Source organism: Strix uralensis, chromosome 14 (assembly GCF_047716275.1).
Source record: "Strix uralensis isolate ZFMK-TIS-50842 chromosome 14, bStrUra1, whole genome shotgun sequence".
NCBI lineage: Eukaryota > Metazoa > Chordata > Aves > Strigiformes > Strigidae > Strix > Strix uralensis.
Window position 1 is genome coordinate 21,904,094 of NC_133985.1, and position 27,931 is coordinate 21,932,024.

The 27,931-nt window shown below is 45.7% G+C and overlaps 2 protein-coding genes and 1 long non-coding RNA gene across 10 annotated transcripts in view; all 3 read right to left on the reverse strand.

The window, feature by feature from the left end:
- RAPGEF6 (Rap guanine nucleotide exchange factor 6) overlaps positions 1-10,401 on the reverse strand; it is a 133,408-nt gene extending 123,007 nt beyond the window's left edge. For 4 of the 6 annotated variants that reach the window (XM_074883252.1, XM_074883243.1, XM_074883244.1 and 1 more), the window contains exons 1-2: positions 9,961-10,400; positions 9,527-9,656 (exon numbers count right to left, since the gene is read on the reverse strand). In XM_074883252.1, coding sequence (XP_074739353.1) covers positions 9,527-9,595 — 69 coding nt within the window. In that variant the 5' untranslated portion in view covers positions 9,596-9,656; positions 9,961-10,400. Of the gene's footprint in view, positions 1-9,526; positions 9,657-9,960 lie in introns of all 6 variants that reach the window. The other 2 variants (XM_074883249.1, XM_074883245.1) reach the window with 2 other exon arrangements.
- A 2,551-nt stretch (positions 10,402-12,952) lies between these two features.
- LOC141949631 (uncharacterized) lies at positions 12,953-17,279 on the reverse strand. The gene is made up of 2 exons (XR_012630825.1): positions 16,345-17,279; positions 12,953-14,703 (listed from the first exon to the last, which is right to left on the reverse strand). It is a non-coding gene; the product is annotated as an uncharacterized LOC141949631 (long non-coding RNA).
- A 7,322-nt stretch (positions 17,280-24,601) lies between these two features.
- FNIP1 (folliculin interacting protein 1) overlaps positions 24,602-27,931 on the reverse strand; it is a 69,682-nt gene continuing 66,352 nt past the window's right edge. For all 3 annotated transcript variants that reach the window (XM_074883255.1, XM_074883253.1, XM_074883254.1), the window contains one exon: positions 24,602-27,787. In XM_074883255.1, coding sequence (XP_074739356.1) covers positions 27,709-27,787 — 79 coding nt within the window. In that variant the 3' untranslated portion in view covers positions 24,602-27,708. The remainder of the gene's footprint in view (positions 27,788-27,931) is intronic.

Sequence of the window (27,931 nt, forward strand, 5' to 3'; positions counted from 1 at the left end):
ACAATGCTAATGAAATAAGAGCCAGAGTATCTCTCTGTATTGGGATTACAACAGAATAAAAAGCTTAAAAAACAAAACAAAAAAAGCAATAAAAAGAGATCAAGCCACACCTGGTAACAGGGGTTTCAGACAAAGCTGCTCCTATACATACCAGACTCTGGACACATTAAAGTATGACACAAAATACTCCAGAGCATTTCTTTTAGGCCAAGGACAGCTCTTCCAGAAGGAAGGCGAGCGAAGACATCGCTGCCTGCCACCACTAACCTGGGGAAAGTCCTCCCCAGGTCTGGGAGCAGAGGTCCCACAAGCACCTTCTAATCTAACGAGCTCCGCAGCAGAATTAGCAACACATGCAGACCACAATCGGCTTTCTTCCTCCCATACAAGATTCAGACATATAAGAATGTCTTAGAATATAATTTCCTTTAAAATCCATATTTTTATATATATATATATCTTCCAGAAAAGATACCTAAAAATCATACACAAGGTGTGCAGTAGACACCCATACACAGGCACATGCAGACACAGAACAGTCACAGAAAGTAAGCAACAGTGACACACAAATTACAAAGCCGAATGTTTTGTTACTGCTTTTGTTGTGGCCCTGCTTCCTTCACATGAATCCCAACAAGCAGCAGCAAGTAAGATTAGGCAATAGCCTCTGACTTTTTTGTGTAACTACACACAAGAACAATACTGTATGTTCATAACATTTAATTAGGGTGTTCAGATTCAACAATTCCACCAAGTTTTGGACACAAGAAGTGCTCGAAGCCACAAGACCAGGCAGCATGCAACTGTGCTCATCTGTTTCTGTGATTCTGTTTCATTAACCGTTCCTCAAGTTCCCCGAGGCTCAGACTTGTAGCTCCGTCTCAGCTAGACCTAACTGTGAGCTCTTTCTTCAAGTAAGCTGGACTAGCACTTACACAGGAGCGCTCCAGGTTTCAAAAGGCCAAGCCAATGCTTGAAGATCTCCATTCACTTGTATCCCGTAACAGAACCACATTCCTACTCACCGCTTCGTTTTAATGAATCAGAATTGGAAATTACATCCAGTAGACAAACAAGGCTTTTCACCTTGTCATGTGTAACTTAGTGACTCACTAAGCATAAACCCTGAACTTTCTGCAAACAATGCCAATACACATGAGCCATTGTCCACAGAGTTATTAGCGCACTGTAATTTGATCTCCTCTTTAATACCTCCATGTTCTGTATAGCAGACTTTACACTACATGAAGGAATTTGCATTAGTCATGACCCAAGAGCAGCAGTTGGCAATCGAAAACAAAGCATCAAACTCAGCTGGTTCTGCCTGGCTACTGAGCTGAGCCAAACAGGTAGGAGGAAAGGACCAGGGCAGCTAATTTACAATAACCCTCCCAATTCTGTACAGAAAACCAGAAGCATCACTTGTCACAGAGCCAACATCTGTCCCCACCGGGGAAAGCACCAGCAACGCCGTCCCAGTGACCCTTCACAAACCCGCATTTAAAAGAGATGCTTTACAAACCAGGGTGACCGTAATCAGTTTGAGCACATCGCACCACGCCAGTCACGGGGATGCTTCCAGGATTAATGCCGACTACCTCACACCATAAAGACGTAAGCACCAGGTACTTATTTAACCAAAGAAGCAGCCTTGATTGGGCCTCAGCTGCCAGGGAGGTCAGAAGCCATGAAGTCACAGCTATTAGATGGAAGAACTATGTGTGAATGTATTTCCCAGGTTATTAGCACTGTATTAGGTGATGAACAACAAACGTTCAGTCTAATTTACTTTTCTGAGTTTTTATTACAAGTTTACTTGCTTTGGCATTTCACCCAACCTGAAAGGCAAAAAAGAAAATGGTTTTGGGGAGGGTTTTTTGTGGGTTTGGTTTTGACTTTTTTTTTGTTGTTTTTACAGCTTCGGTTCATAATGCTCTGGCAAAAATAATTAATCAGGAGAATTCACACCCCTACTTCAGGGCACCTTAAGCATCACAATGTCTCCCTGTTTCCATCTGAAGTTTTTTTACTCCTTTTACTCCTGCCCGAATTTTCCTTTCCAGGACAGTCTTTGACATCCTTACCCACAATACAGGTTAATACAGACACAGACTCTAAAACCAAAAAACTCACCCGCCCAGCAACATTCATGCTATTTTCTCTACTTGTTTAATATTAAATTTTTTGAACAAGGAAGCTTTGTTAGACAGACTCTAAATTTAAGAAAAATCTATTTGTCACTGACACTTCAGTAAAGCCAGTATATGTACTCGGAGCTGTACCAGTGCCCTGAAACCTGATTTATTTGGTTGGAAACATGAATCTATATTTGACTGAAGTCAACAGGCCTTAACTGTTAAGAAAGCTGGGAAAAATATTTACTTCTGCGAACCACTAGCAAAGTTTCCTTGCAGGTATTCCAGACAGACAACAGCTGCAGAACAGCCAAACCAGAAGCCCTCTTCTGTGAACATGGTTCCTTGTCCAAGGCTCAACATAATAACGTTATTTGTTGTCTCCGAGACATAAATAATCAAGTGATTAATATGAGCAACACATTCAGTCGTGCTGCTGAAAGCACAACAAAAAACAAGCTCCAAAAACTGGTCAAAAACAAGCAAAAAACCCCTCCTAAAACAGACATTGAAGCTCTTATAGCTGAATATTTACATATATTAACATTTGGTTAAAAACTGGTAAACACTCCAATATTGTATTTTGGTTCACTTGAAACAACAGATGGATTTTATTTTTTAAGTGTAACTAATTTAGGGCTGATTTCAGCTTCAGAAAGTGTGTTGTACGTAAGGTTCCAACTAGCAATAATCTGAATTATTTGGGTACTGAAACATATGCCAGGTTGTTGAGTACTTCTGGCCAAGAAACAGGCAAACCGACTGTACGTCACAAGTGTGGAGCCGTGTCCACATGGCAGTGAGAACAACTGTAGTAAAATAGCCAAATCCCCCTGATTTCAAGCAAGACTTTGTGAATTCAAAGTCAGTCCTAAAATCAGCCACAGATTAATAAGCAAGAGGAGGTTAATTTTAATTATCCAGAAGAGAGAACTGACTCTGCCCAGTCTCAGGGAGGGGACACACTGGTTTCCCAGGGACGCTTACTAAGACTGACTGACTACCAGCAAACATGCATCGATTGGTCTCTATTTTCATTTCTTTAATAAAAGATTGACACATCTATCAGAGAACATCATTCTTGATCACGTCAGAAAACAATGTGCAAATACAAACTTTATGAAAATGAATTATCAAGCAGCATTTTAGTGAGGTACTACAAGAGTTTGCATACTTGCCTTTTTTATTACAGGAAAACCACAGGTCTAATTGAGATGAAAACTCACAATACTACACTGTATTAAGAAACAGAAAATAAGAGACAACTACCCACCCAAAGCACTCTTCCAAGACAAAATAGAGGAAAATGTAAGCACTAAAAACTTCCTAACTCATCAAGCTGGCAGCTGAAGAGACGCAGCTCTCCCAATCCTCCAGGATTGTCAACGCTATTTATCATGAGCTTAAATACATTAATTTAATGAGCAGCTTGGAAAAAATGTGGCTTTGTTTTACCTTCAACTGAAAGTTATGTGGCAGGGAAGCACAGGAGGAGGAGAGAAGGTGTATTACTGTCTCATTAAAAGTAATAAAGAATTTCAAGACGTGCTTCATTAACAAAGAAGCTATACTCTGCTTGTGAATAAGACTCAGTCTTAAGAACTGTCAGCCACCAAAATGATACCTAACGTGTCACTCCTCAGGTACTACTGTTCTGAACTTTAATTTTATTAGATATATAGCTATAAAAAGAAAAAAGCTTTACAACACGTTTTATTTAAAGAGACTATTCTAATTAAGAAAACCTCACAATTCTAGGTCTTTTCTAGTCTTCAAAAGATGCTGACAGAACGTGGTGTCAAGGAGGCAGCGCACAGGATCGGAGTGAATGCACTCTCAAGTCTTTTCTCTAAACCTGCAGTTCTTCAATAATTTTGCTAACAAAACAACTGATTCTTCTGCATTTGATTTTTCAATCATACGGTTTTAGTTTTGTTCTGTAACTGTCGCCTTCACAAGACTGCTTACAAAGTATTCATAATTATATTACAAGGTTTTATGTTCTTGTAACTGTAAATCGTAATTGTTGTCATATGAGGACAGAAAGGCAATCTGCATAAGGTACAGGACGACCCAGCCAGGAATTTATTAGCAGTAAATTGCAGGCAGGTCAGTACGTGTTTGCAGTCACTTTGGTTATCACCCAGCGATAACCAATACACTGCCAACTTCCAGGCACAGTCACATGCAAAGACTGAGCCAAGTCTCTGCAGCTTAAGGGATAAAAGTTACGTAGAGCTGGTCAGTTCATGTCTGATACACAGGCTGGAGATGGGGGGGCCACTGGCAAAGAGCTACAGAACAATCTCTAGTATTTTACACCAGGTAACTGCTGGTTGCCTTCACTTTGAGCTCTTCCAGAACTGTTACTCACATGACAAAGTCTCAGAAAGCGTCAGCTATAAAAGAATTATCACTAACAAAAAAATGGGAATGAAAACGTAAGACAGAGGTCAGGTAGTAGAAAATTATGGCAGGAGTCAGGTTTCCATCACTCCTCCTTCCCTGTTTTGGAGGCCCACATACTAACAGTAAGGAATTTTTATTAAATACAAATCAGCATCTCCAACTTCGTTTAATACAAATTTATTTTCGGCTTTAAGATAATTGCAAGCATCTAGATTTTTGTAGCGATTCTACAGTTGTGATTACGTTAAACGGCTATCCAAAACCAACACCGTTGTTACATTAACACTGCTAAAAGCTCAATGCAAACTACAGAAACAATGGATTTTAACAAAGGCTAATCCCCTGTTTCACCTACTGAGTTTACAGAAAATTATTAAAAGGATGAAAAAACCCACTTCAAAATACCAGTTATTTCTGGAAACAAGAAGCAGATGTTCTCCTCTGTTTGGCTCAGCTGTGCTACAGTACAAGAGTGCCTTTGTTATGCTGTCAGCAATAATTTATTTTATTTATTACAGCCATTTTATAATGCCCATCAATGTACTATTTGTGCATGATTTAGATCCATGCAGATCTGTTTCTCTATATATAAGCCATCAAGAAGCATCACATACACACTCCAAATAGCAGACCCTGTTACGACACAATTGTGCAAATTAGGTTTTTTTCTCTTTCCACAATATTAATAAAAAAGGAAGAGGAAGAGAAGGAGGAGTTAGTATTGCCAAATAAAGTTGAATTAACATTAACCAAGAATCATTGAAACAAGACAAAGTCAGGAAAATACAAGAGAGCTTAGAGTATAAAAATTAAACTCTTAATTCTTTGAAGTCCAATAAAGGCAAATCTTTCTGAACCATGGAAAGGAAATACTATCTAGAACAAAGTCATGAGGAATTAAAAGGAGACTATGTTGGGAAAAGATCCATGAAAAATGGGAAAAAGCATGCTCACGGCAGAGGGGAAAGGAAAAGAGAAAAAAAAGGAGCATAATCATCTGCTATTTTGCCCTCTCAGCCACTGAGACCTTATCTGTGGTAGGCATTAAACCACTCCCCAAAAGACTAACATCACCACCTTTGTATGGATCTGATAAGGAATTCTGGGCCTCCAAAAATTAAACCTTTAATGAGAGAGCGTACACGGTGGCATAAACATTCATCCTTCCCTCCTACCGCTTTGAACAAGCAATTTCCTTCTAATAAAATTCCTAAATTACTAATTTAATACCCCCACCTGTGACACAAGAAACATGCAGGATGATGTGCAAGACAAAGCTAAAACACTGCATGGAAGGACAGAAATCCCGTATTCCCAACCTGCAAGAACTGGAGGATCTGCAAGGGTAACTACTTGCACATTTAACACCACACAGACATCAGTATAACCCTGGAAGACAAATGCAGATATTAAAATATTAAACAAGTATATGAAATCCTACCGTTTCAATATAGGTATGGGGATTTTTTTAAAGTGATAAAGTGTCCAATTACTGCAAAGGTTTCCTCTCTCTGACAAGACAGTGCGCACAGAAGAGATGATTTGTTAGGATGATCCGTTATTGAAACTAACATCAGAGAGAACCCTCACAAATTCTGCTCTTTCAGGCTGAACCAGAGAGACAGACAGACAGATTTATATACAGCGTCAGCACCCGGTCACAGTCAATCTGTGTAACCAACGAGTCATAAATTTTACTGAAGCGGGACTCGTATCCTGGAGCGGCAATCAGCCACATACATGGGTATCAGTCCATGAGCAAACATTTTGAAAGACTTTCCACGAGAAAGTCCAGCTTGCATCATGTATCTGTGCAATTTTATGATGCACCAGGGCAGAAGGAAGAAAGAAAATAAAATAAAAAAATTCAGATTTCCCAGAGTTAGGTAATACCAAAGAAAGTTTCTAAATGGAGTAACACAACAGCAATTACATAAAAATGTATACATCGTTAAATGTTAGCTACAATCTCTAGGAGTTCATCAAAATAATTCCCCCCGCCAAATAAATTAAAGATTATAACACATGAAATATCTGAGCAACAACAACCAAAAAAAATCAAGTATGTACATGTCTAATATGCATAACTTATACACTTTAACAATTAGCAAACACTGGAATGTTACCACAACACTGAAAACTTGCCCTAACAGAGATTTTTTCCAAACAAAAATATTTGTAGCATCAAGAATAAAAATTTTTACTTGAGCAAGCCATCAAGATGATTCCCCAAAAATAAGTATTATTAAAATACTTTAATATTTCCCTGTTCAGTTCCTTAGATCTTACAAATTAAAACATTTTGTCAAAAAGTCCTAATAATCAAAATCCTATGGATAATCGTACCACTCATAAGTGACATTTGAGGGGTGGATTATCTATCTGTATTTTTCCAGAGACTGCTGTACAGATGACAGGTACGAAGCACCAGACCACGCTACTAATCAGCACAGCCCCAACCCTGTAATTTGTAATACCCAGGTAAACTGCTCATATAAACTGCAGAATCAGAAATAGAGAGGGGGACAGAAGGAGACTGAAAGAGATTGAAACTCATGTGGTCAAGCAGCTTTGGCTCATCATAAAATACCACAGTTTAGGGAATTTTGGGGGTTTTCCTGTACAAAAATACAGTCAAAGTGCATGAGCAGCCCCATGCAGCTGACTTCATGTGGGAGGAGCTGATGATACCTTTCCAGAGAGTAGGAGGGGAGAAATGAAGCCACACTTTTTGTCTGTGCACAACTGGATACTTCAAGACAGGAGTCACCAGCTCGTACACCCTGTGCGGGGACACCCAAAAGCGGGGTCTGACCCCGACGGCTGCGCTACGCAGGGTTGGATTTCCCTGGCCCAAGTCTTGCAGACTACAGAAGAAAGCTGACACGTCAGGATGCTTAGCGCAATTTAAAAAAATAAAATAAAATAATTGCAGTTGTTTCCTCCAGTTCCCTTAACACCCTATATCCATCTGTCATCACATCGTGGAGAGTATGCTTGGCAAATGTGGCAGAACGCGGCCGCGCTGGGGAGGTTCAATTTTTCTGTTTTGTGTCTGAACAGGTAGTATAGCTGCAGAAACACCATGCTATTGAAACAGGGAGGTGCTTTTCTTGAAATCAGCTTAGTTTCTAAATGTATATAAACAAAAGTACCCCAAGAAAACAAAAGTGATTTGACTGTAATTATCCACTCAGCAACAGGCATCAAGAACAGAGGCCCCGATCCTGCCAAGTTTTAAGTACATATTTAACTTTAATCACGAGCAGTCTCACTGTGCAGTGTCTCTAAATGCCTGCCAGAAAAGGGCCAGATTAACAAGGGAATTAAGATTTTTTTTTTTTCCAAATCATTTTAGAGGTGCTATTAGTTAGATTAGATTTCCTTTTCCACAACTGAGATACCTTGGCAAATTCAAACTTGCACGCAACCCCGACGCCAGTCTCAGTGGGAATCTAGAGATCCATGTGAACCCACGAGCGTGGTCCAGTGTACTTGGACATCGTGATATCTGACAGTTTAACATTACAAGGTTAAGAGAAATATTTATTTTACGGCAGTTTTAGCCAAAATAAGGTGACAACCCTAAAGAATTCCATGACAACTGCTGGGGGGGAAAATTAGGGATGCCTAAAAAAGAAAAAAGAAATAAATAACAAAAAGCCCTACACAGCCGTGAGACATCAGTATTGCAAGAAGCAGCAGTGGGCAGATGTTCCGGCCCAGGCCAGATTACCTGTTCCCCAAAGTCAAAGCCGTGACGAGCCAGCGCAGTATGCTCGCTAATGAATGACACTTCTGTGATGAACCCAGTTGCCCAACATTGCAAACCACACTGGCAAAGGAATTTTGCTAACTGAAGACTACAGCTGAAGAGAAAGGTAGGTCTGAAGCAAGAGGAGTACGTTAAAAATAAGAAAACAGAACAGAGAGACTGGCTCATCATTAATTTAGGGAGCAGAGACACAAGGAGGAATGTATCAGATATCCCATGGCAAGCAGACATTGGGACTGAACGTGTGTCCTGCCCTCACAAGGCTGCCTGGGTGGGGAGTCGGGGTCTCTGTCCAGTGAGGAGACACTCCGAAGCAGTGCTCCCCGAGAAACCTTTGGATAATTAACTTATAAGGAAGACCAGGCAGGACATTCTGCTCTCCATGAAGTATCAAGGGAGAACAGATGTTTCCCGGTCTCAAAGGGACAAACTCAAGAGCGTATCATTTCATACCACTAATTCTTGAGCACATTTTAAAAAAATAAAAAAAAAAATCACAGCAAGGGAAACAAAAAAAGGCTAGGGTAGGTAAGCAAACAAACTCCAATCAACCTTTCAGTGAAATGCAAATGATATCAAACATATTCCATTACTAAATTAATGCTCCATGACATTACCATTCCCAAAAATACAGGGCTGATTACAGACTAGCTTGTGGGGAAGGGACAGAGAAGGCAGCTAATTGGAAAATGCGTTTTATTGTAGCTAACCAGCCTCGCACATTTCTACACTCCCACTCACTGGAGAAACATCTCTTTATGAAGTCTGCGAAGCATAATTAGTTTGGTTTTGTTTAAATCTGCATCACTGTACAGGTAAGCAAAGCCTTTCAGCTCGCTAACTTTTCCCAGAAGTTTTGCATCACTGAAATATGCCATATTTTACTTTTCAGTGATCCGCCTCCTCCTCTTCTTCCTACAGCTTGCCTGGAGTAGTTCATAAAGCGCCTTATTTCTATAACCAGCCTGTTACTGGATGTTTAAAACGCTGCTGGTCTCGAGAGGTCCAACTTTGGAAAGCAGAAATAAATAAATAACCAAACTCTCCGTAGAAGTTTGTGAGCACCAGCCTGGTCATGTGCAGCACACAAACACCGCAAACCCCGGCACCGAACAGAAAGCCTGTCAGAATATTGATTTACGCAAAGGAAAAAAATAAAGAATAAATTAAAAAAGACCCGCCGGGGAAGGAGCAGCAGTTCCCTTACCTCCGGAGTCCTTTCTGACGGTTTTCTCCGCAAAGCCTGTTTAATCTTGGGGTTCACAGGAGAGGTCATTCTATTACTCTGCTTCTCCCGGTCCGTAACTCCTCAGAAATAGCTGGCGGGGGGGCGAGGCCTCCAGGGGAGAGGGAACACGAAACAACACCGAGAAGCGATCAGCCGAGGCTCCCGCCCGGGCTCCGCCGCCCTCCCGCTCGCCGCTGCCCCGTGGCGAGGCGGGGACGCGCCCCGAAACTTTCCCGGGCGCCGGGGGGAGGCCGCACCGCCTCACACGCCGCCGAGGGGGAGATGAGGGGCGGGGGGGGGTGCAGGCGGTGGGCCCGGGCGGGGCGCGGAGAGGAGAAGGCCGAGGCGGGAGAGAGGGGACCGGGGCAGGCCCCGGGCCGGGCGCGGTGCCCGCTGCCGGGCTGGCTGCTCACCAGGCGGGCGGCTCCTCCGCGGCGCTCCGGGCGCCTCCGGCTCAGCAACCGCGCTCGGGGCAGGTGGCGCCGGCTCCCGCCGCCGCGTTCCCCCGGCGGCCGGCGCCGCTCCCCATCGCGCGGGCCCAGGCGGCGGCGGCGGCCCCGCCGTGAGGAGAATTGCGCGCGGGCTGCGGGAAGTTACCGGCCGGAGCGGGACTCCCCTGCGCCCGCCCGGCCCCTCCGCCGAGCGGCTCCGCCCGCCGGCAGCCGCACAAAGCGACGCGGGCGGGTGAGGAGTTGGGCGACGCGACGCCAGAAGGATCCTGCGCCTCGCCCCGCGCCCGGAGCCCGGTCCGCTCCTCCCCTCAAGCCGCCAGCAGCCGCCACCGCCGTCCCGGCCCCCGGCCCCGCTCACCCACCGCGCATCCCTCCCAGGCAGAAAAGTACGAGCGCGGGCTCTTTAACCCAGAGAATCAGCAAGAAGGGCGAGGGGCGGGGCTGGGGAGCGCGCGGCGGCCCCGCCCGCAGTGGGGAGGGGGGAGAGGGCGGGGTCAAAGAGCAGCGCGGCGGGAAGGCTCGCGAGGGTTGGGCGGGGCGCGGCGCATGCGCGCGGCGGGGCGCGGGGGCTGAGCCGGGCGGAGGGTCACCGGGGCTGGCGGGTCCCCGGGGCCGGCCATTCCCCCGGGGCTGTGTCCCGTCCCCCCCTCTCCGGCGGAACGGAGCCCCTCAGGCGCCCGGGTAGAGCGGGCCCGCGGTCAGCGGCAGCCGTTTGAGCGCGACCCGGCCATGGCTCGGTGTTGCCGCGTCCTTCTCCCCCTCAGGGGGTGCCGCCCCCAGGGCACGCGCCAAGTTTCTCCTAAAAAACACCTTTTGTGCCGCGTTTGTACCCGAAATCACTCATTTTCCGCATTAATTACATTTCGACATCAAGTGGGACATACTTCTCCAACTGGAGTTTCCATGGAACTTCCATGAGTTTTCCACATTTCTGTCATGACACCGAATGTCGCGGTGTCGTTTCTTCACCGTTACTCTTGTACTTCATGTGCGTTCCCACCTTTTCCTCACAGTTCATAGACTATTTACCTTCTTCAGCTTCTAAAAGTCTTTGACTTCACACCCGAAGCCGGGGGGTTCAGGTTCCCCAGACACACAACTCCATCCCTCTTTGCCCACGGAGGCCTGACAGGCATCCGGCGGGCGGGTGGGAAGCTCGACCTACCGAGTTTGGATCTCAGCCTTAAATAAAAAGCAGTTGTACGGCTCAGAAGCCTTGTGGGGTTTTCACAAAGTGGACCTGGGCTGGTTCCCAAATCTTCCCAGGACCTGGATCTCCAGTGGCACCGGCCCCTCGGGGACACCGGGAAGCAGCCGTGTATCAAACACGCCTCGGAAGATTTCCTTCCTTACCCCAAGTCCAATTTTGTAAATTTATGAGATCAAAGCCATGCAGGCACACAGCTTCTGTTTGTCTTTTTTTTTTTTCCTCTATTTCCTTCCTAATAAACAAGAGTCGTTTTGTTTCTTCCCTTTATCCAGCTATTCCTTCCCGTTCTCTTCACCACTTGCCCTTTATGGCACAATTGTCTTTGTTGTACTGAAGGACTTTACTGGCCATTCCGAGTTGGTTTATAATATTTCTAGTGTTTCCTTCAAAGAGAAATCTGAGGAAATTTGACATTTCCTCAACTGTCGACTTTTTTTGGTGCTGTGCCTAGTATTGCAGGCACAACAACAGTGGGGTGGACAGCCCGGATCTTAAAAGCAACTATTTTTAATATCACAAAGTCATTACACTGCAACCACTAGCGAGACAATATAAGATGCTCTCAAAAATGACAGTCAGGTAAGGACACAGTTTCAGTCCCGTAAAGTGTAGCGAGACTAAATTTTTTTGTTTTTTTTTTTAATTCATCTTGAACTTCCATGGTAAAATTAACATTTCCAAATATGTCTATTATTGTTCCTAAGGTCAGAACTTTGTACTAGTTATTTGGCAGAACATGTTATCCTTTTTCAATTTCAGTACATAAAATATTATTTCCAGTAGTGTGGGAATCTTCTGAGATTCCCTGCCAGGAACCCAAATCAAACAGCTGGAGATAAAAAGTTCTCCTGTGTAACTGAGGAGAAGCAAGTAGAAAAGGACTGAAGCATGAATCCTGCTATTAAGAGATCCTTTTTGTCTTATTTTTTCCTTTTTTTTTTAATCAGAGATGTAATAGCAAATCAAGTAATTTTTCTTTATCAGCTCAGTTCATAGTTAAAGATCATGTAAAAGATTAGCCGATACTCCCCAAGTGCAGGTGGCTGGAAAAAAACTTAATGGAAGACTAGAATAAAAAATGTAACTGAAATTACACTACAACAGTGCTCGTGGCTCTGCAATAATTTAAATCCTAATCTCAGTTTTAAGAAGGTAATTTATTCTACCACCTATTCTAATTGTTCAGCATTCCTGTGATCAAAATAAGACAGAAGTGGGCGCTCAACAAGGGAATAAAATTAGTAGCCTAAGAATTCCTTTTTCTTTTCCACACAAATTTTCTTCCTTACGTACATCAGCCAACAGACAGGCATCGAGCAGTTAGGGAGACAGAGGTACTCGATAGGAACCAAAGCTGCTATTCCAGTTTAATTGCTTGGCTCAACTGACCCCTGAAACGAGACTTTCCTTGCTCCAAAAATACCTGAATTTGGGTAGGTAATGGCTCTAATAGCTGCAATTATTTCAGGGGCTATTTTAGCTGTCAGGTTTATTTTCCCAAATATCTGGAGAACAATGGAAACGAGTGTTGTGATCCTAACTGCTTACTGGTGTTATAGCCTGTGTCTCCACATGGTAAAGCCTACATAGTTAAACACAATTAAGAAGCTTTCACAAGTGAGTAATTTCAGGGCTGGGATTAAAGGATGTGGCCAAGCAGGATGCCTATTGTCTGTGCAGAGGGGAAAATTTGCTTCCTTTTTGTCTGGATTGTATCACTCTGCCCATATAAAGCATCGTTGCTTATCGCATTGGTTTTTATTTATTGAAAAATAACAATATCTGTAGTCTTGCATAGAAGAATTGAAGGTGTCTTGCTATTTATAGAGATGAGTTGCAATCTCAGGAGATTAAATGTTTCTGCTTCAAACATCCGTGAATTTGAGAAGATCAGCTAAATGACGAAGTACAACTCCTCCTCCTGGTATGTTCCCTCCATTGTTCTGGTTCACCAACACTCCCAAAGATGTCTTTTAATCTCACGCCCTTCACCACCGTGTGCACATCCCAGATTCTTCAGGGCAAAACTCAACTTCCTCACCTCTCCCAGTGGGAAAGATACATAATTATACACTGAAATATTTTCTACTTGCATTATTATGTATTCTATATATTTCTTGTTCCCGTGAGTTTTATTACAGCCTGGCAATTTCCTTCCTCTTGTTCTCCAATAGGGCTGTTAGGCTATTGTTTTTGATTTCTTAGCTTTGGAAAACAACTCGCCTTCAGAGATTCATTCACATCATTGGCAACGACTACTAGCTAAGTATGTGGTTAATGTGCCGCAAGGAAGATGGACAAACTAATTCTCTGCCTGACTAGAAGAAAACAGAATGTTCTGGGATCCCCCAATGGGAAGACTCTCTTCAGACTGTTTCACCATATATGCTTATTGTGATGATTAACTTCCTGAGTAGAACATGTTTGTGATGGTTCAGTGAAAGTGTGTGAAATAAGGAGGCAAAGAGATAATTAGTAATTTTATGCAAGTGCACCTTCTGCAAGAAAGTTACATTTTTGCAAATGGCACAACACTGATTATGCACCCCAAAAAGTACATTGATCTCCTGTCTAAAACAGCATTTTGCAGCTCAAAATTTCAATTTCTGAAATTATGTCCCAGAAAATGTGAAGCACCCAATTATTTTTGCAAAAACAAAAGCAAGAATGAAACGGTCGTTTTGTATCGTACCACTAATTTTGCTCCTTCTGAGGCAAAGGTCCCCACTGTGCGTATTCCTAGAGCCTCAGGGCAGAGGATAACAGTAAAATGTAGAAATGAAGCATGAGAATTGTGAGATCTTTCTGCTGTATCATAATACATTTTTTAAAATGAAAAGCCCATCTTTGTTCTCTTTACCTCAAGACTAGTATGGCTTTCCTTCCACGTATAGATTTTTTCTGAAGGGTGAAACTAGAAAGCCGTGTACACGTAAGCAATTACAGAGGTCATCGTGACAGACAAACCCTTATTTTTCAGCCTTAATCAACAAGACCGGAACAAATGGGAAGCCTAACAACTTTTAAATGCGGGGACACAACGCTTTCTCTACTTATGCTTTACCTTCAGTGGCAATTTTCCTTGCTTTTCATGTTCCCTGTCACACATCTTTGATGGTCTCTAATGTGCTGAGTGCTGGTGTGAATGTGCTGTGAATACAGTGAGCCTTAAGATTGAAAGGTCTTAAGATTATATTAACACGCAAAGAGAGGGGGATGACAAGCCCCAGCTGCTCCCTGGAGCAGACTGAACCATAGCTAGGGCTGGAGAGATTAACGATTTCCTACGTCTTAGCTCCCAGCTGAAGGGAACATCTCGCGACTGAGGGCGCTTTATGGGAAAGGCTTCATGGAGGCCAGGTGGAAATTCTGAAATAATGAGTATTTCATGCTTGAGGATGCACAGTGGGGTCAGGAGCATCGTGTCAGGTAATTCCCAGCCAAGCCATGCACTGGATCGCTTCCGGACTCCTAGGTCCCAAGTTAGGAGCAATCTGCTAAAGCAAACAGTGAATTAAGTTATTTGCTCTTCATTTACCAAGGTTTCTATGAAAACAAAGACGTGCATTGGTACAGACTCTCTGAAAGTTGCCAGTGAGGACAGTGAAAGCTATTTATATTGAAACAGCACTGGCTGTCCCGTGACACTTACACATATGCTCTCATCTACCTCATTTCCCTTCCACGTCCAAGTGTGGAAAGACACGTATCAAGAAGGGCATTCCTGTCCCTTGGCTGCCGAGTGACTCGAAAGGTGGAGCTGGAGCGAGGGATGGCTGGCTGCCCGTCCTGCGCCTGCCGCAGAGTCACCGAGCGCTGTCGGGTGTGAGGGGCTGGGATCAGGAGTGAAAGGGCTCCTGCCAAGTCACCAGAGCACCCAGTCTGCCCCAGGCGTGGTGTAGGGTACAACATTATCATAAGTGTCTGATAAAACAGAATGAGAACTGACAAAACCATTCAGAATTTTTATAAAATACCATCTAAAATAAAAACAGCTGGTTTGCTCAAAGCCCAAATAGATACACTCTCCGCAGTGGAACAGCTCTGTCTGAAACAGGCTCTTGTATCAAATGGTTTGTCTGTCTTCTGCGTTTTATTTTTACTACGCACAACCTACAGATATTTGATTCCAGCCCCAGCACTTTGTTGGCAAAAGCTAAAAGAGCATATGGACCTGTCTAGATATCGGAGGTATCCAGCAACAGTATACAGATGTCCAAGCTCTAGCCTGAAAAATTAAAGATGGGGGTGGCGGGGGAGAACCTGCCCTGACAGGAGGCAATCTGGAGTCTAGTGACTACCCCATTTGCATTTTCTTTGTTGTTATAATCAGGTTAAAACTGTAGCTGAAAGATTTTCTTCATTTGTCATAGGAAACCTCATGCCAAAAAACATCAGAAAAGGGTGGGTGGGTAAAAGAATGGGCTGGGCACAGATAAAGATGAAGACTTAAAAAAAAAGAGAAAGAACACTCTTGCCATGGCAAACTCCCCACCACTAATCTGACATCAGTAACCAATTCAACTTAACTTATTCCAAACGTTTAATGCCTCTTTCATTATTTTTTGGGGTCCGCTTAAAGTTGTACAACTCTAAGTTGCAAGATGATTTCACAAACAGCGGGGATTTTGTGACTGTGACCTGTTATAACCCAGAGAGAACATGCAGTGGTATTTGTATTTTTCTACTGAGTAGCTGTTTTCAGAGGCAAAAAGCCAAACACTTGCATAACTCAGTATTACCGTTCTGTGTATCTAAGACATTTGTAAGCGGACAACACTTTGGCTGACAACGTTGAGCGAGTAAAAGAACAGGGCATGCCTACGGAGAGGAGCCAGTTTAAATACGATAAAGATTAGAGTAAATAGGATTTCAGTCCTCCCCTTTTTTTAAGTAAATGGAGTAATTCTCTGAGCATGTGGAAAAATAATAAACAACCTCTCTACTGCCAAATAACAGGCCGACAGTCTAGACTTTTTCTTAACTGTCTAGATTAAGAAATTGTGAATAAACGCCTGACATGCTATTTGTCTGCATTATGCAATCAAATATATGTTACTTATTTGTGAAATCCTATGAGAACTATTACAGCATTTGAATCAAGACCGAGGCTGGGGAAGACTTGCAATTCTTACCATTTTCTTGCTGCTGGTGTCAGTGTCGTGGTACTTTGCAACTGTGGGCATTGCTGTCGTAGCCGAGATCAGGCCAACAATTCAGCCAGTGTCCCACCCGCTCTCCACTGCCGGCTTCTATTTTGTGTGTTTGTAGGAAGGTACATGTCTGTGTGTTTGTGTTTCTCTGTGTGGGCATAAACTATAATTTGATTATGAAGAAACATTGCACAGTTTAGTAGACTCAGTTCAGGCCTGGGAGCCAGGAACACTCGATGAACTCATTGCAAAGTTATGTAGGCCAAAATTCCCGGTATCATCCTCTGGTTTTAGTCACATTTCGATGCTGTTGGTTTGACTTTCATGAGTTAGCAGGCGCTCAGCTCCTCCATGCTGGTAAATTGGGTCCCCTCACACTGAAGCACTCGGTGGCAGAGGTGGTTGCGTTCATCATCTGTCTTCACACGATGACGTACAGCCTTATTATTCCTTATGATCTGTTCTCTGGCTTTTAATGGCCCTACAGAGCTAATGAGATGTTTAGTTCCCCCACCCAAGCACAACCATATGGATGAGATGTTATCAGGCGGCTCGCCGAAACCATTAAATCTCAGGCATGCAGAATATCCAGAAAGTTCCTGTTTTCAGTGTGTCGGTTTTAGGCTCCAAATGCAGAAGCGTACGGCATGCTCACATGATGTCAGCAGCACAACAGAACAAACTGTCTTCTACAGACAAAATCCTGCCTATTTTTAACTTTAAAAAGATCTGCAGATGACTCTCCTTCCACTCGGTGTGGTTTTCCTCCCTTCCTGCCCTCCTTCCAGCGGCCCCGGCCGTGGTAACCTCACGCGGTGTCACGGTCGCTGGGATGGCAGGGGGATGGATGCACGCAGTGTCCCCAGGCCTGTGATGGCCCCTTCCCTCAGCCCAGAAGCTCTCCTGTGGCAAACAGCTGACCTGCTCCTGCCGAGAGACCCCTGGGCTCAGTTTTACCTTCATGCATCAAAAAGCCAAGACGTCCAGGGCCACCGTCCATCCCTCCTCGGTCACAGGGGAGGGACACAAGTGTGGAGCAGGGAGGAACGGCCTCGCTGGGCGCAGGGCAGGAGCTGGAGGCACCAGCCAGAGCCGGGCTCAGTTAAACTCCTCCTAGAAGACCTGCTCACTTCTCCTTTCCGCCCACAAAATGGGGAGGGCCCCTCACTGCAAACCCTGTCATCCCACCCCACAGGCCTGCGGTGTCTCGGAGCAGGGATTTCACCCCGGAGGGGGAGCGCGTATGGGGTGGGGGGGTAGATGTGAGGGGAGAGGGAAGTGTTACTCCATCCTGTGCTTTTCAAGTAGATGATTGTACTGGTTGGGGTTTTAAATGCTGAAAGTGCAACCATTTGCAGTCTTCCTTGAATGAAAGGAAGCATTGTGTATGAAACACAGGAAGAATTTCCTTTACTGTAACTTGTAAGGAGCAAAAAGAAATAAAAGCAGAACAGCAGCTAGATGAAGGTCAGATGATCATATGAATCATTTGGTGATGCAAGTTATCGAGTGCCGGCTCAGTGCACCGCCCAATAAAACCAGATGCCACCTAAGTACACAAATACCACTTACCTACAGTGACTTACCCCACATGGAAGTAATTTCTCTTGCTCAGAGCAGAACAGACTGCTTTTTTTTTGGTTTCTTACTATGATGCCACAAATCTGAAAATCAGGAAAAGGTCTATCAGGTAGGACAACAGTGACAATAATGACGCAGAAGCAATTTCCTTAGGTTTTTAGACATTTCATTCCACCTAGGCGAAAGTTGAGATGCAAGTGTTCCCAGTCTGAAGTACTGAAGAGGTGATGGAGGCTGCTGTCGGGGTATCGGCAGAGCTGTGTCTGGAAATATATTTGTAATTTCCATTAAAAATGGGAACACAGTGAAATTCATGCAGGGACCTGACTGGCCTGTAGGAAGTACACTGACTTCCAGAAACACCGTGACACCAAGAACAATCTCGTCAAGGAAATATTATTTTTAATAACTGCATATGAAATGACTGCACAACTTGAACTGGCAAGCTTCAGCTTTTCTGGAAAGCTGAACGGGGCTCCCTGTATTTTGACACGTCGCAGATAAGCTGCCCTCCAAGTGCCCCAGCTCCCCTCCACGCCGTGCCGTGCCAGCCTGCTGGAAGCCACGGATGGTACCAGCAGGTATCTCAACATCTGAATTTTTAAAACTGTTTGAGTGACTAATATTTTTCTCAGAGCTTTGGCTAGTGGGCAGATTCTTTCCACAGAAGTCTGCATTGCATTTAAACAGTGGGGTTTCATTGCTGTCTTCATCCAAGGCAAAATTGCCTTTGCAGTGGAAGTGTTTTCTTTAATATAAACAATTGCTGTAGTAGTTGCTGTTTTGTGAACTGCTAATTGGGTCTGTCTCCAGGAGGGTATTACAAACGTGCTGCACTTTTTAAAGAAGGTACCGAGAGACATGGGAACAGTTTGTGGGCTTGCCGTTAAGGAGACCTTGAGGTAACAGGAGTTTTTTTTCCAGTTGTGGTCTAAAAGAAGGGACGTGCACGCAAATGGCAAAGAATCTGCAACCGAGAATGGCTGTAAGAGAATTACAATAAGAAACGAAGAGAACAGAGCTCAGCAGAAGCCCGTGAACAGGATGGGAACCACCAGCAGTTGCAAAGGTGTCTCCGGGGTCTGGCCAGGAGCCGACTGGGAGTGGAGACGGGTGTCAGCGACACGGCGAACGCGGAGGTGCGGTGGCTGTGGGGGAGGCGGTCACAGTTCTGTTGGCAAAAGTATTTTCCTCACTGAGATAGCCAGACTGCCACATGCTCCAGTAATGATGCTCAGCTGCCTCGTTAGCTGACAGTCTGAACAGGAAATAGCCGGCTCGCAAATTAATTAGAAACGCTTAATGAGCTCTCATGCTTTGACTGTAAGCGATGAAGGCGGAGGACAGACACTGCTGATGGAAGACATTTCCTCTAAAACTGCCTCTGTTGTACACACTCTGAAAAAGAGGGGATTCACCCCGTATTTCTGAGACCGACGACTTGCACTGGACAAGGCCCGGGCTCCTGCCGAGCGCTGCCCGAGCCAGTGACAAATCTTCTGCAGACCCGAGGGTGGCTGGACCCAGGAACCTGCCATCCCACAGGGCCAGCAGCTTCCCAGCGAGCACGCCTGGGAGAAACCAGCCCAGGATGTGACAATCACCTACAACATATTTGAAAAATTGTATTTAGGTTAAGGATTATTTTCCCCCTAAAAATGGGACTCTGAATTCAGAGCTGTGAAGAGCTGCAATAGCCCGGAGCAGTGGGGCTTCTCACCAGCCCAGGACAGGGCCCTTGATTTTAATAATCAGTTCAAGCCTACGGTTCTTAAAAATCTGTATCTGTTTCCATGGGAAGGGCCTGCTTTTCGCTAACCTATAATTTAAGAAATGGTTCGCTGTATTTTGAAAAATAAATTTGCCTCCAGGCTGATGGCTTTCACAGCCTAACCAGCCTCAGAACAATGTCATGTGAAATGACAGAGATCAAGACCTTTATTTAAACTGTTGGAGCTGTACAAGAAAAACAAGCCTGGAGAATAAAGCACACGATCATTAATTATTGCAGCACAAGCAGCACAGCTGTAATTATCTTGTTCGCCGAGAATGTCTCCCGCAAATTTTATCAGTCATATTGTTAGTACATGGAAACAGGAGCCCTTATTCTTTCTGCTCTTTCGGTAGTGATCAAAATTAGACAAGATTTCTAGTTACAGCTGCTATTAATAAACCTACTCCTTGAAAATTTGGTGGTTAATTTCTTAGGATTCAGTGAGCTCAATAAGCTATTGAAAAATATAATTGCTCGTGGCTGTAATTTTGAAGTAATTACAGAAGAATCGCTGAATGTAGTCTTTTCAAATGCATCAAAGTTCTCCAAAGTGAAAAGCATCTCTGGCACGAAAATCAAGCGCACAAACCCATTTGTACCCTCTTCCCAAAAGTCACTGTTTATAAACACCTTCGTAGCGTAACGACCCTTCGCAATCCCCACGCCAGAGCCTGTAAACGAGGCTGTTTGCTCAGGAAAGGTCCCACCAGCGGCCCAATATCGGTGCCGGGAGCCGCCCCAGTGACGTGCCGTGATCACCGCTGTAGGACTTGGGTTTTTCCTCCGTGCGCTCTCACCGCCACTTTCTGTGCTGGCTCTGGGCTGTTTATAAACCACTTTTCTTTTGGTGACATCAGTGGAAACATTCTAGAAATTGGTTCTGTTAGCCAAGAGGACTACAATAATATGCCTTTAGGAAGTAAGATGCTGAGTTCTGAAGGAAATGCTCTCATCCACCTTTCTCAGCCTGACTACACGCACTTCCAGAAGAAACACCAGCCCCATTTTCTATGCCACTCAAGGAAAACATTTGTTTTCCGTTAACAGGCTGGGACAAACTCCATGTTCAGCATTCCTGCCCGGCCCCAACGATGCCACGAGTAGCACATACGTGTGTCTCAGACTTCAGCCCATCCTACTCAAGAAGGAAATAACACCAAGAGCCGCCCTGCGTCGCGCTTACCGCAATTGTTCCAACGCAGCGCAGCCCCGACGGGACATCCCTGCAGCTCCCCGCACCTCCTTAGTGGTTTTCCTTAAGAAATAAGCTGAGTCTGTCCCACCAGTGGCACTAAAACTCACGCTAAGGAGTTAATGAAGAAGAAAAAGCAAGTTCCAGATAAAACAGTGGCTCTGGTTACGGTGGTTAGAAACTGAACAACAGGAGCAGCCAAAGGCACAGCGGTCGGAGAAAGTTCCTCTCTCAGCGGTTTAGAAAGCACAGGAGAGATGAAATCTTGAAATGAAAAAAATACCAGCACTGAACAATGTCTTTATGGGCTAAAACCTGGCGGCCCCAGGGACGGCCCTGACCTTCAGCACCCCCCGGGGGGTGTGAGCTGTGACCTGCGTCGCAGGAAGCGGCTCCCTCTTCTTCGCACAAAGTTCAGATTTTGGAATGGGAAAAAAGATGAGCCAGGGGAGGACGTTTCCCTCCTGCCACCCCCACCCTGAGAGAATAAAAGTTAAAGACTTCTCTTGGTCTGTAACTTCATCTCTGAGAAGTCATATCTACAGAGAAACTGTTACCAAAGGAGCAGGGCTGCAGGGCCCTAAGGACCACGACAGCCAACAGAAACCCCGAAGGTGTTTGTGGGGCGCGGGCAGGATCACCCCAGGACCCCCCGCCAGCACCCAGGCCGGGGCTCCTCTCCCTGCGCGGGGCCGGGGCACAGGCAGAGCAGCTGTGTCACAAGAAACAGGCCTCTGCTTATTTGCTGCCCTGCTTTTGAAATCTGGGATCAACCTACGCCGCAAATATTTCCTCTAGGATGGCGCGAGAAGGACCTGCTGGCTGGGCCGGGAAGCCTCATCGATGCCGCGCATCCCAGCTCATGGATCCTCGCCCGCAGTGGTGGTTGAGCACCCAAACAGCTGCCTAGGTTGTATTACAAGGGTTTTTTTGGGGAAAAAAGTGGCATCCTGGGGGTGCCGATGGGCCGGACCCGCGTGCACAAGCTGCCCTGCCCACGCCCCGGCCACGCTGGGTGTTGCTTAAACCCACGGGGGCTTTGAGCAACAGGTCCCGGGCGGAGGAAGCGGCGCCGCGCTGGCCTTGGCTGACGGGTGGTAACGTCAGGGCGGGGGGAAGGCGCCCGCGGGGCCGCGGTGTCCCCTCAGCTCATCGGGGAGATACGATCTGTGGGCAGAGGCCGCGCAGGGTCCCCTCCTCGCCACAGAACACTCGTGATGTTCTTCAAATAGCCTCTTCTTCAGCAGTAACGGCTCAAACCACCAGAGCAGCTACTTCCTGTCACCCACCTGTCTCCTACACCTTCTTCTTCCGCGCGGTAATTAGCGGGGCTTGGCATGACGAGCTCTCCATGCCCTGCTGGGCGCAGCTGAAGGCAGGAGCTCAGGCGGTGGCTCCCTGCCCTGGGAGCAGATGTCCTCAGCTCCAGCTGGGAACAAACCGCTGGAACAGGGAGAGGTTTAGAAATCAAATTCCGCCGCTGTACAAATATTTTCGGGAATGAAAATAAACAAAGACACGGGAGTAACATGCTCCCTCCTGCTACTCTGCTTCCGAGGAGGAGCCAGCACAGGAGAGCAGAGGGTCTGCGTGAGACCCGAGCAGGTGACGGCTCACACGATGCTGCTCATCTCCAGAGGCCGCACGACGTGTCCGGCCTTGCAGGAGGGCAGAAGCAGCGGATGTCCCTGGGGGAGAGGAGAGCCATGGCCTCTCCAGCTCACGGCCCCTCATGCCGGCTCCTCGGCCACTTCCCGTGAGGATCCCGGCTCCGTGGGAAGCTCCACACTAGCACTTTCTGTTCCGGCCAGGGCAGGACCTCGTACCGCTGTATTTCAGAGCTGTGTGTCCTGCAGTGACTCTGACAGCTGAAACCTGGAGGAAATATATTTAAAATAATGTTTTTCTGTTAGGGACAGTATAAAAGTGCACACAGTGGGTCAGCAGTTAACCCCTGCTCTGCTGGCTGGGAACTGTGTGGTGCCTCTGGTGTTGCCGCATCCCAAGGTGGTTGGTGTTTCTCCTCCTTCCCTCCCTGCGAGGCAGCACGACCCGCAGCACCAGTAATTGCCAGAGAAGGGAAATGAAGCTGGTGCAGGGTCTGGAGCACAGGTCTGATGGGGAGCGGCTGAGGGAACTGGGGGGGTTTAGTCTGGAGAAGAGGAGGCTGAGGGGAGACCTCATGGCCCTCTGCAACTCCCTGAAAGGAGGGTGCAGAGAGGGGGGATGAGTCTCCTGAACCAAGGAACCAGCCAGGACAAGAGGGAATGGCCTCAAGCTGCGCCAGGGCAGGGTCAGACTGGCTCTTAGGAAGGATTTCTTTGCAGAAGGGGTTGTTGGGCGTTGGAATGGGCTGCCCAGGGCAGGGGGGGAGTCCCCATCCCTGGAGGGGTTGAAGAGTCGGGTTGAGCCAGCGCTGAGGGATCTGGTGGAGTTGGGAACGGTCAGTGTGAGGTTCATGGTTGGACTGGAGGATCTTCAAGGGCTTTTCCAACCTGGATGATTCTGGGATTCTCCATCGGTTGCTTTGGCATCGCCTCGCACGCAGGGAGCAGCCAGCCCTGGGGTATCGAGCTCCTCTGGCCGGGAACTGAGAACACAGAGTCTGAGCGGTTGGTCCCTTCCCCGTTGCTGGAAAAGCTCCGGGCAGTGTTACGGGACCAGTTAAACCCCCACGGGCCTGCTCTTACGGCTTCTGTTCCTCCTGGGGGTGGGACGAATCTGCGAACGAGGAGCTTTTTACAAGACAGGACTTGGCAGGTGCCAGGGGACTCCCAGGAAGCTCCGATCTGTCCCGGTGGATCTGTGGAGCTTCCGGCCCAGCAGCTGCTCCCTGCAGGACGGGCCTGTGGCCGCTCACCTCCGCTCACCCCCGTGCCAGTCCTGCACCTCGTGGGCAGCTGGGGAAGGGACCTACCGGGAAAGGAAACCATGAGGAAGCTGATCAAAAATAGAGGATGCGGCTACTTCGGGCAAAAGTCTCCATTTTCTGCTGATTATTTACTCCCTCTTCAAGAACACAGGACCCATATTGATCCAAATGCTCTAAAAGGTGTCGTCCGTACACTCTGCTACACCTGCTCAAGTTAATTCTTTTTCCTGGTAGATGATTATTACTTCACTTTTCTTGCCAGCGCCGTATCACAGTGAACTTGTACTTTATGAACATCATGAACTTGTATTTCATGAAACCCTACGACAACTTCTTGTAACTTTATTCCTGTGCAGCGGCCCAGAGAGACAGAAAAGGGGTTTGTAATTGGGCAGACGGGCACAAATACGGTAACTTGTAGGAGAGGAATTACAAACGTTCTACTAACTGGTGTGAGAAACTGCTCTGCAGGCGGATCTGGGAGCGGAGGTACGGACCAGCGCGAAGCCCAGGGCTTATGTTTTCCTCATGCGAAGTCAAGCGTCAGCAGAGGGTCAGGACCACCCTCCTGTCCTGCTACAGCTTATTTTGGGCCAATGACACTCACAATGGACGGGACAGCAAGTTCAGACACAAATTCCTAATTGAACTGACTAATTCCTTAAGAGAGCCCAAAGGAAATGGCTGCAGCAGCTCCGAGTGCTGGGAGGCCCAGAGGGGATGTGGGAGAGGAGACGCACAGCTGGAGACGGTTCCAGCTCATACACTCACCAACGCTCACCCCACACCTATAAAAAACAGACACAAAAGGTACCAGAAGTAAATGGACATACTGTATTTATTGCACAAATTTCCCCTAAAATTGGGAATGGTTATTATAATACAAGTGCACATCTTGGGAAATATATACAAAAACAGAAGAGATAACAAGTATGTACATTTTACCCAGCATTTTACAAGTACCACCATCTAAATAATTTAGAGAAAGCAAAAAATTGTCATAAAACATCTATAACAACTAATAGGGAAAACATACGCGAGGTGTAAAATCCTTTCTTTTAAATATTTTTTGTTCTTAGCAGCCCAGTGTTTGCCAATTGCAACAAAAACAAATTTGCTAATTTGTGTGCCTACTACACTTAGTTTTCAGCCAGAAAATTAAGACATGTTAATGGAGATTGGTAATAGTGGAAAAAAGAAATCAAACATTAGTTTTCTATTCACATAAAACAATCGCGATATACTTTCTAAAAGTCGCTGCTATAGTCCTGTAAAAGATCCCTTTTTGTATTATTTAACAAATAGACATACGTACCACATTGTTCACGTACCCGAAAAGGTAACTTACAGAAAAAACCTTCCTGTCGCCCGAGGGTTTTGGTTGTGTTTTGCCCACAATTGTGCTCAGGGGGTGGCAACAGCCCAGGAGGAAGCTGCGTCCGTGGCCGCCGGGCCTGGGCCGGGCTGAACCCGCCGTTACGCCGCCGCTGGCGGGTCGTGCTCGGCAGCAGAGAGCGGAGGAGGGAACCACCCGACAGCCACCTTCCCTCCTTCTCAGGTGAATGCTAATTTCAAGCTGCACAAGGGCCTTTCTTGGGAGTCAAATTGAAAAATCTCGAGAGTCAAATTCAAAGCAATACCAACAATTTGCCCGATAACGTTCACTGGAGGAGAACAGGGTGTTTTTCCTGTCCCAGGGGGTGCCAGGGTGGCGGCACGTCTGCGGGGGATCCCACATCCCACACGAGGCACCGCCCCGGTGGGGGAGAATCCTCGGGGTTCCGCAGCCCCGGGACCGCAACGCCGGCGGCACCGACACCGCCAGGTTACAACTGCAAACGCTCAGAACCCTCACTATGGGCGATATAACGTGTCAGAGCAAAGAGTTAAAAATTCATATTCCGAGCTCAATCCTCTATTTCGTTAAAACTGTCTTTACACAACTGGGCCCCTACGTTTTGTGCTCATTCCAAAATTGCGTGGTGAAGAAAGGACAATTGAAGAACAGGGGAGAAACGTTTCCTTAGGTCACATGAAACACAAGTTTCTTCCCTGCAGCAGTCAGCGTTAGATTTTATACACAAGAGTTTCCAATGACACTGCCTCTCTTAATGTTTGGTTTACTTAGTAACATCGACTCAGTCCTACATGGAAAGGGGTGTGGGTTTGCCATGTAGATCATCCCTGGAACAAGAGTCTTAAGTTACAGGTTTTAAATATTACTGAAAAAACACTCTGGGTGTGAAATCCCGGCCCCCGAGAAGGAAGGGAGGAGAGTTTTGTCACTGACAGCGGTGGGGCAGGGATCTCTCCTATTGTTTTCAAGTTTATCAAATGGTTAAAATAGATTGGTATTTAAAATAACTCTGCAAACAACAATAGCAGGCGTGCTGTGCTACTGAAAAGATGATTACAGAATGACATATTTATAGAACTGTTTAGAGAGTTTAGCGACCAAGTGAACACGTATCTCCTACTTCTGTGGATAATCCATGGATTCCAATATACTGAACGTAATCGATGAAAACAGAACCTAAAAATCAGCAACAATAATCGGCTGCTAGGACAAATACGCAAAGAAAAGCCTATAATGAAGTGTCCAGTTAAACTGAGGTAGTAGAGCCTTTGAAAACAAAATCCACCTACCACTGTCTATTTACATTACTTACACCAGCTTGGGTCCATCAGCTATTCGTACAACTATTGTATATACAAGGACAAAACAGTGATGGCTGAGTAAAGGAGAAATGCCGAGAATAAAATAAACATTTCCTGCTGGTAATTACACAAGTGAGTAGAAAAGGGATTAGAGTCATCTGCATCAAGGGTATCTTTGTCAAAAAATAATTTTGATATTACTAGACTATGGCGTAATCAATGTTCATTTTTTTGTAGAATGGTTTTAAAAAATATATCAATTAGTTACCTGAGTAATTAAGGGTAATAATAGTCTATTCGTTTCTTCCCGAATGCTTTGGTACAATTATTTCTAGTTCATTATTTCAAGAGCTGACTGACTGCTGTAAAAACAATATGATGTTGCAAGAACATTATAGACCTTAAAAAAGTTAGAGGTAATAGTCACGTCATTCTGGGGACCCCATGGGGAAATTTCAGCCAACGTTCTCTTTAGATTTTTTTTTTTTTTAAATCATTTTGATTACGTTGTGGAAGAAAAGCATCACTTAGTAGAAAGCAACATTTAAACATAATAAACAATTAATACTGGTTACAATATCCGGCCAAGAAAGGGAATCTCCATTGCTAGCTTGTCTGTTGGCCTCTTCCTCCCTGTCCCCCCCTACGCCGCCCAGGAGAAAGATCATAAATAAATTTTGGAGCTGAGTGTCATTAATGAGCTTTTTACAAAACAAACCACCCCCCCCAACCCCTGCTCTTCCTCTGGGAAGGATCCAGAATTGGACTATGACATGAAAAAGTAGAAGTTGTTTACAAATCACTGCAGCTTGAGAATGACAGAACTTAACGAGATCCTCATCAGCAGAAGCCGGTCTGAAGACAGCTGCTGCGTTCTCTCGTTAAGTTTCTAATTGGCGAGAGCATCAGTATTCCTCAGAGCAGTTCTTCCCCACATTCCCCAGTATAAACTGCAGTTAGCCACTGTGGCAGAAACTGGTAAAAAAATGCAGATCTTCAACTTTTGCTAAAATCTTCGCTTTTCTGTGGTTGAAATCTCGGGCTTACTCACTTTGATTTTTTTCTTTTCTTTATCCTTTTCTATAAACGACCAAGTGGGAGAGGAAAAAAGCCTCCAACTGTTTGCATAACGCACAGTCACATATGGAGGGGCTGCAGCTCCACGAGCAGTTTGTTTCAGTTGCTTTAAGGAGAAAGGAGCCAGAACAAGTTGTCTTCCACTTCGTCTCCAGAGGGGGAAAAAAGTCAACGTCTACGGCCTCTGGCATTTTAAAGCAGTATCTGGGCAACATACGGAGAGTGAGTGCTCGCTACAGCTGCCAGCAAAGGGAGGTCGCTGGATTCAATCCTAAAAGGAAGCAGAAGAGTCACATTCAATCGAAGGCGAAGCGGAGCTGGGCTGGACACGTGTGTTAACAACCCCATTGCCCGCTCGAGCCCAAGCGGCTGCGAGCACCGGGACGTTCTTCGAGCCAAACTGAAGCCGATTGTG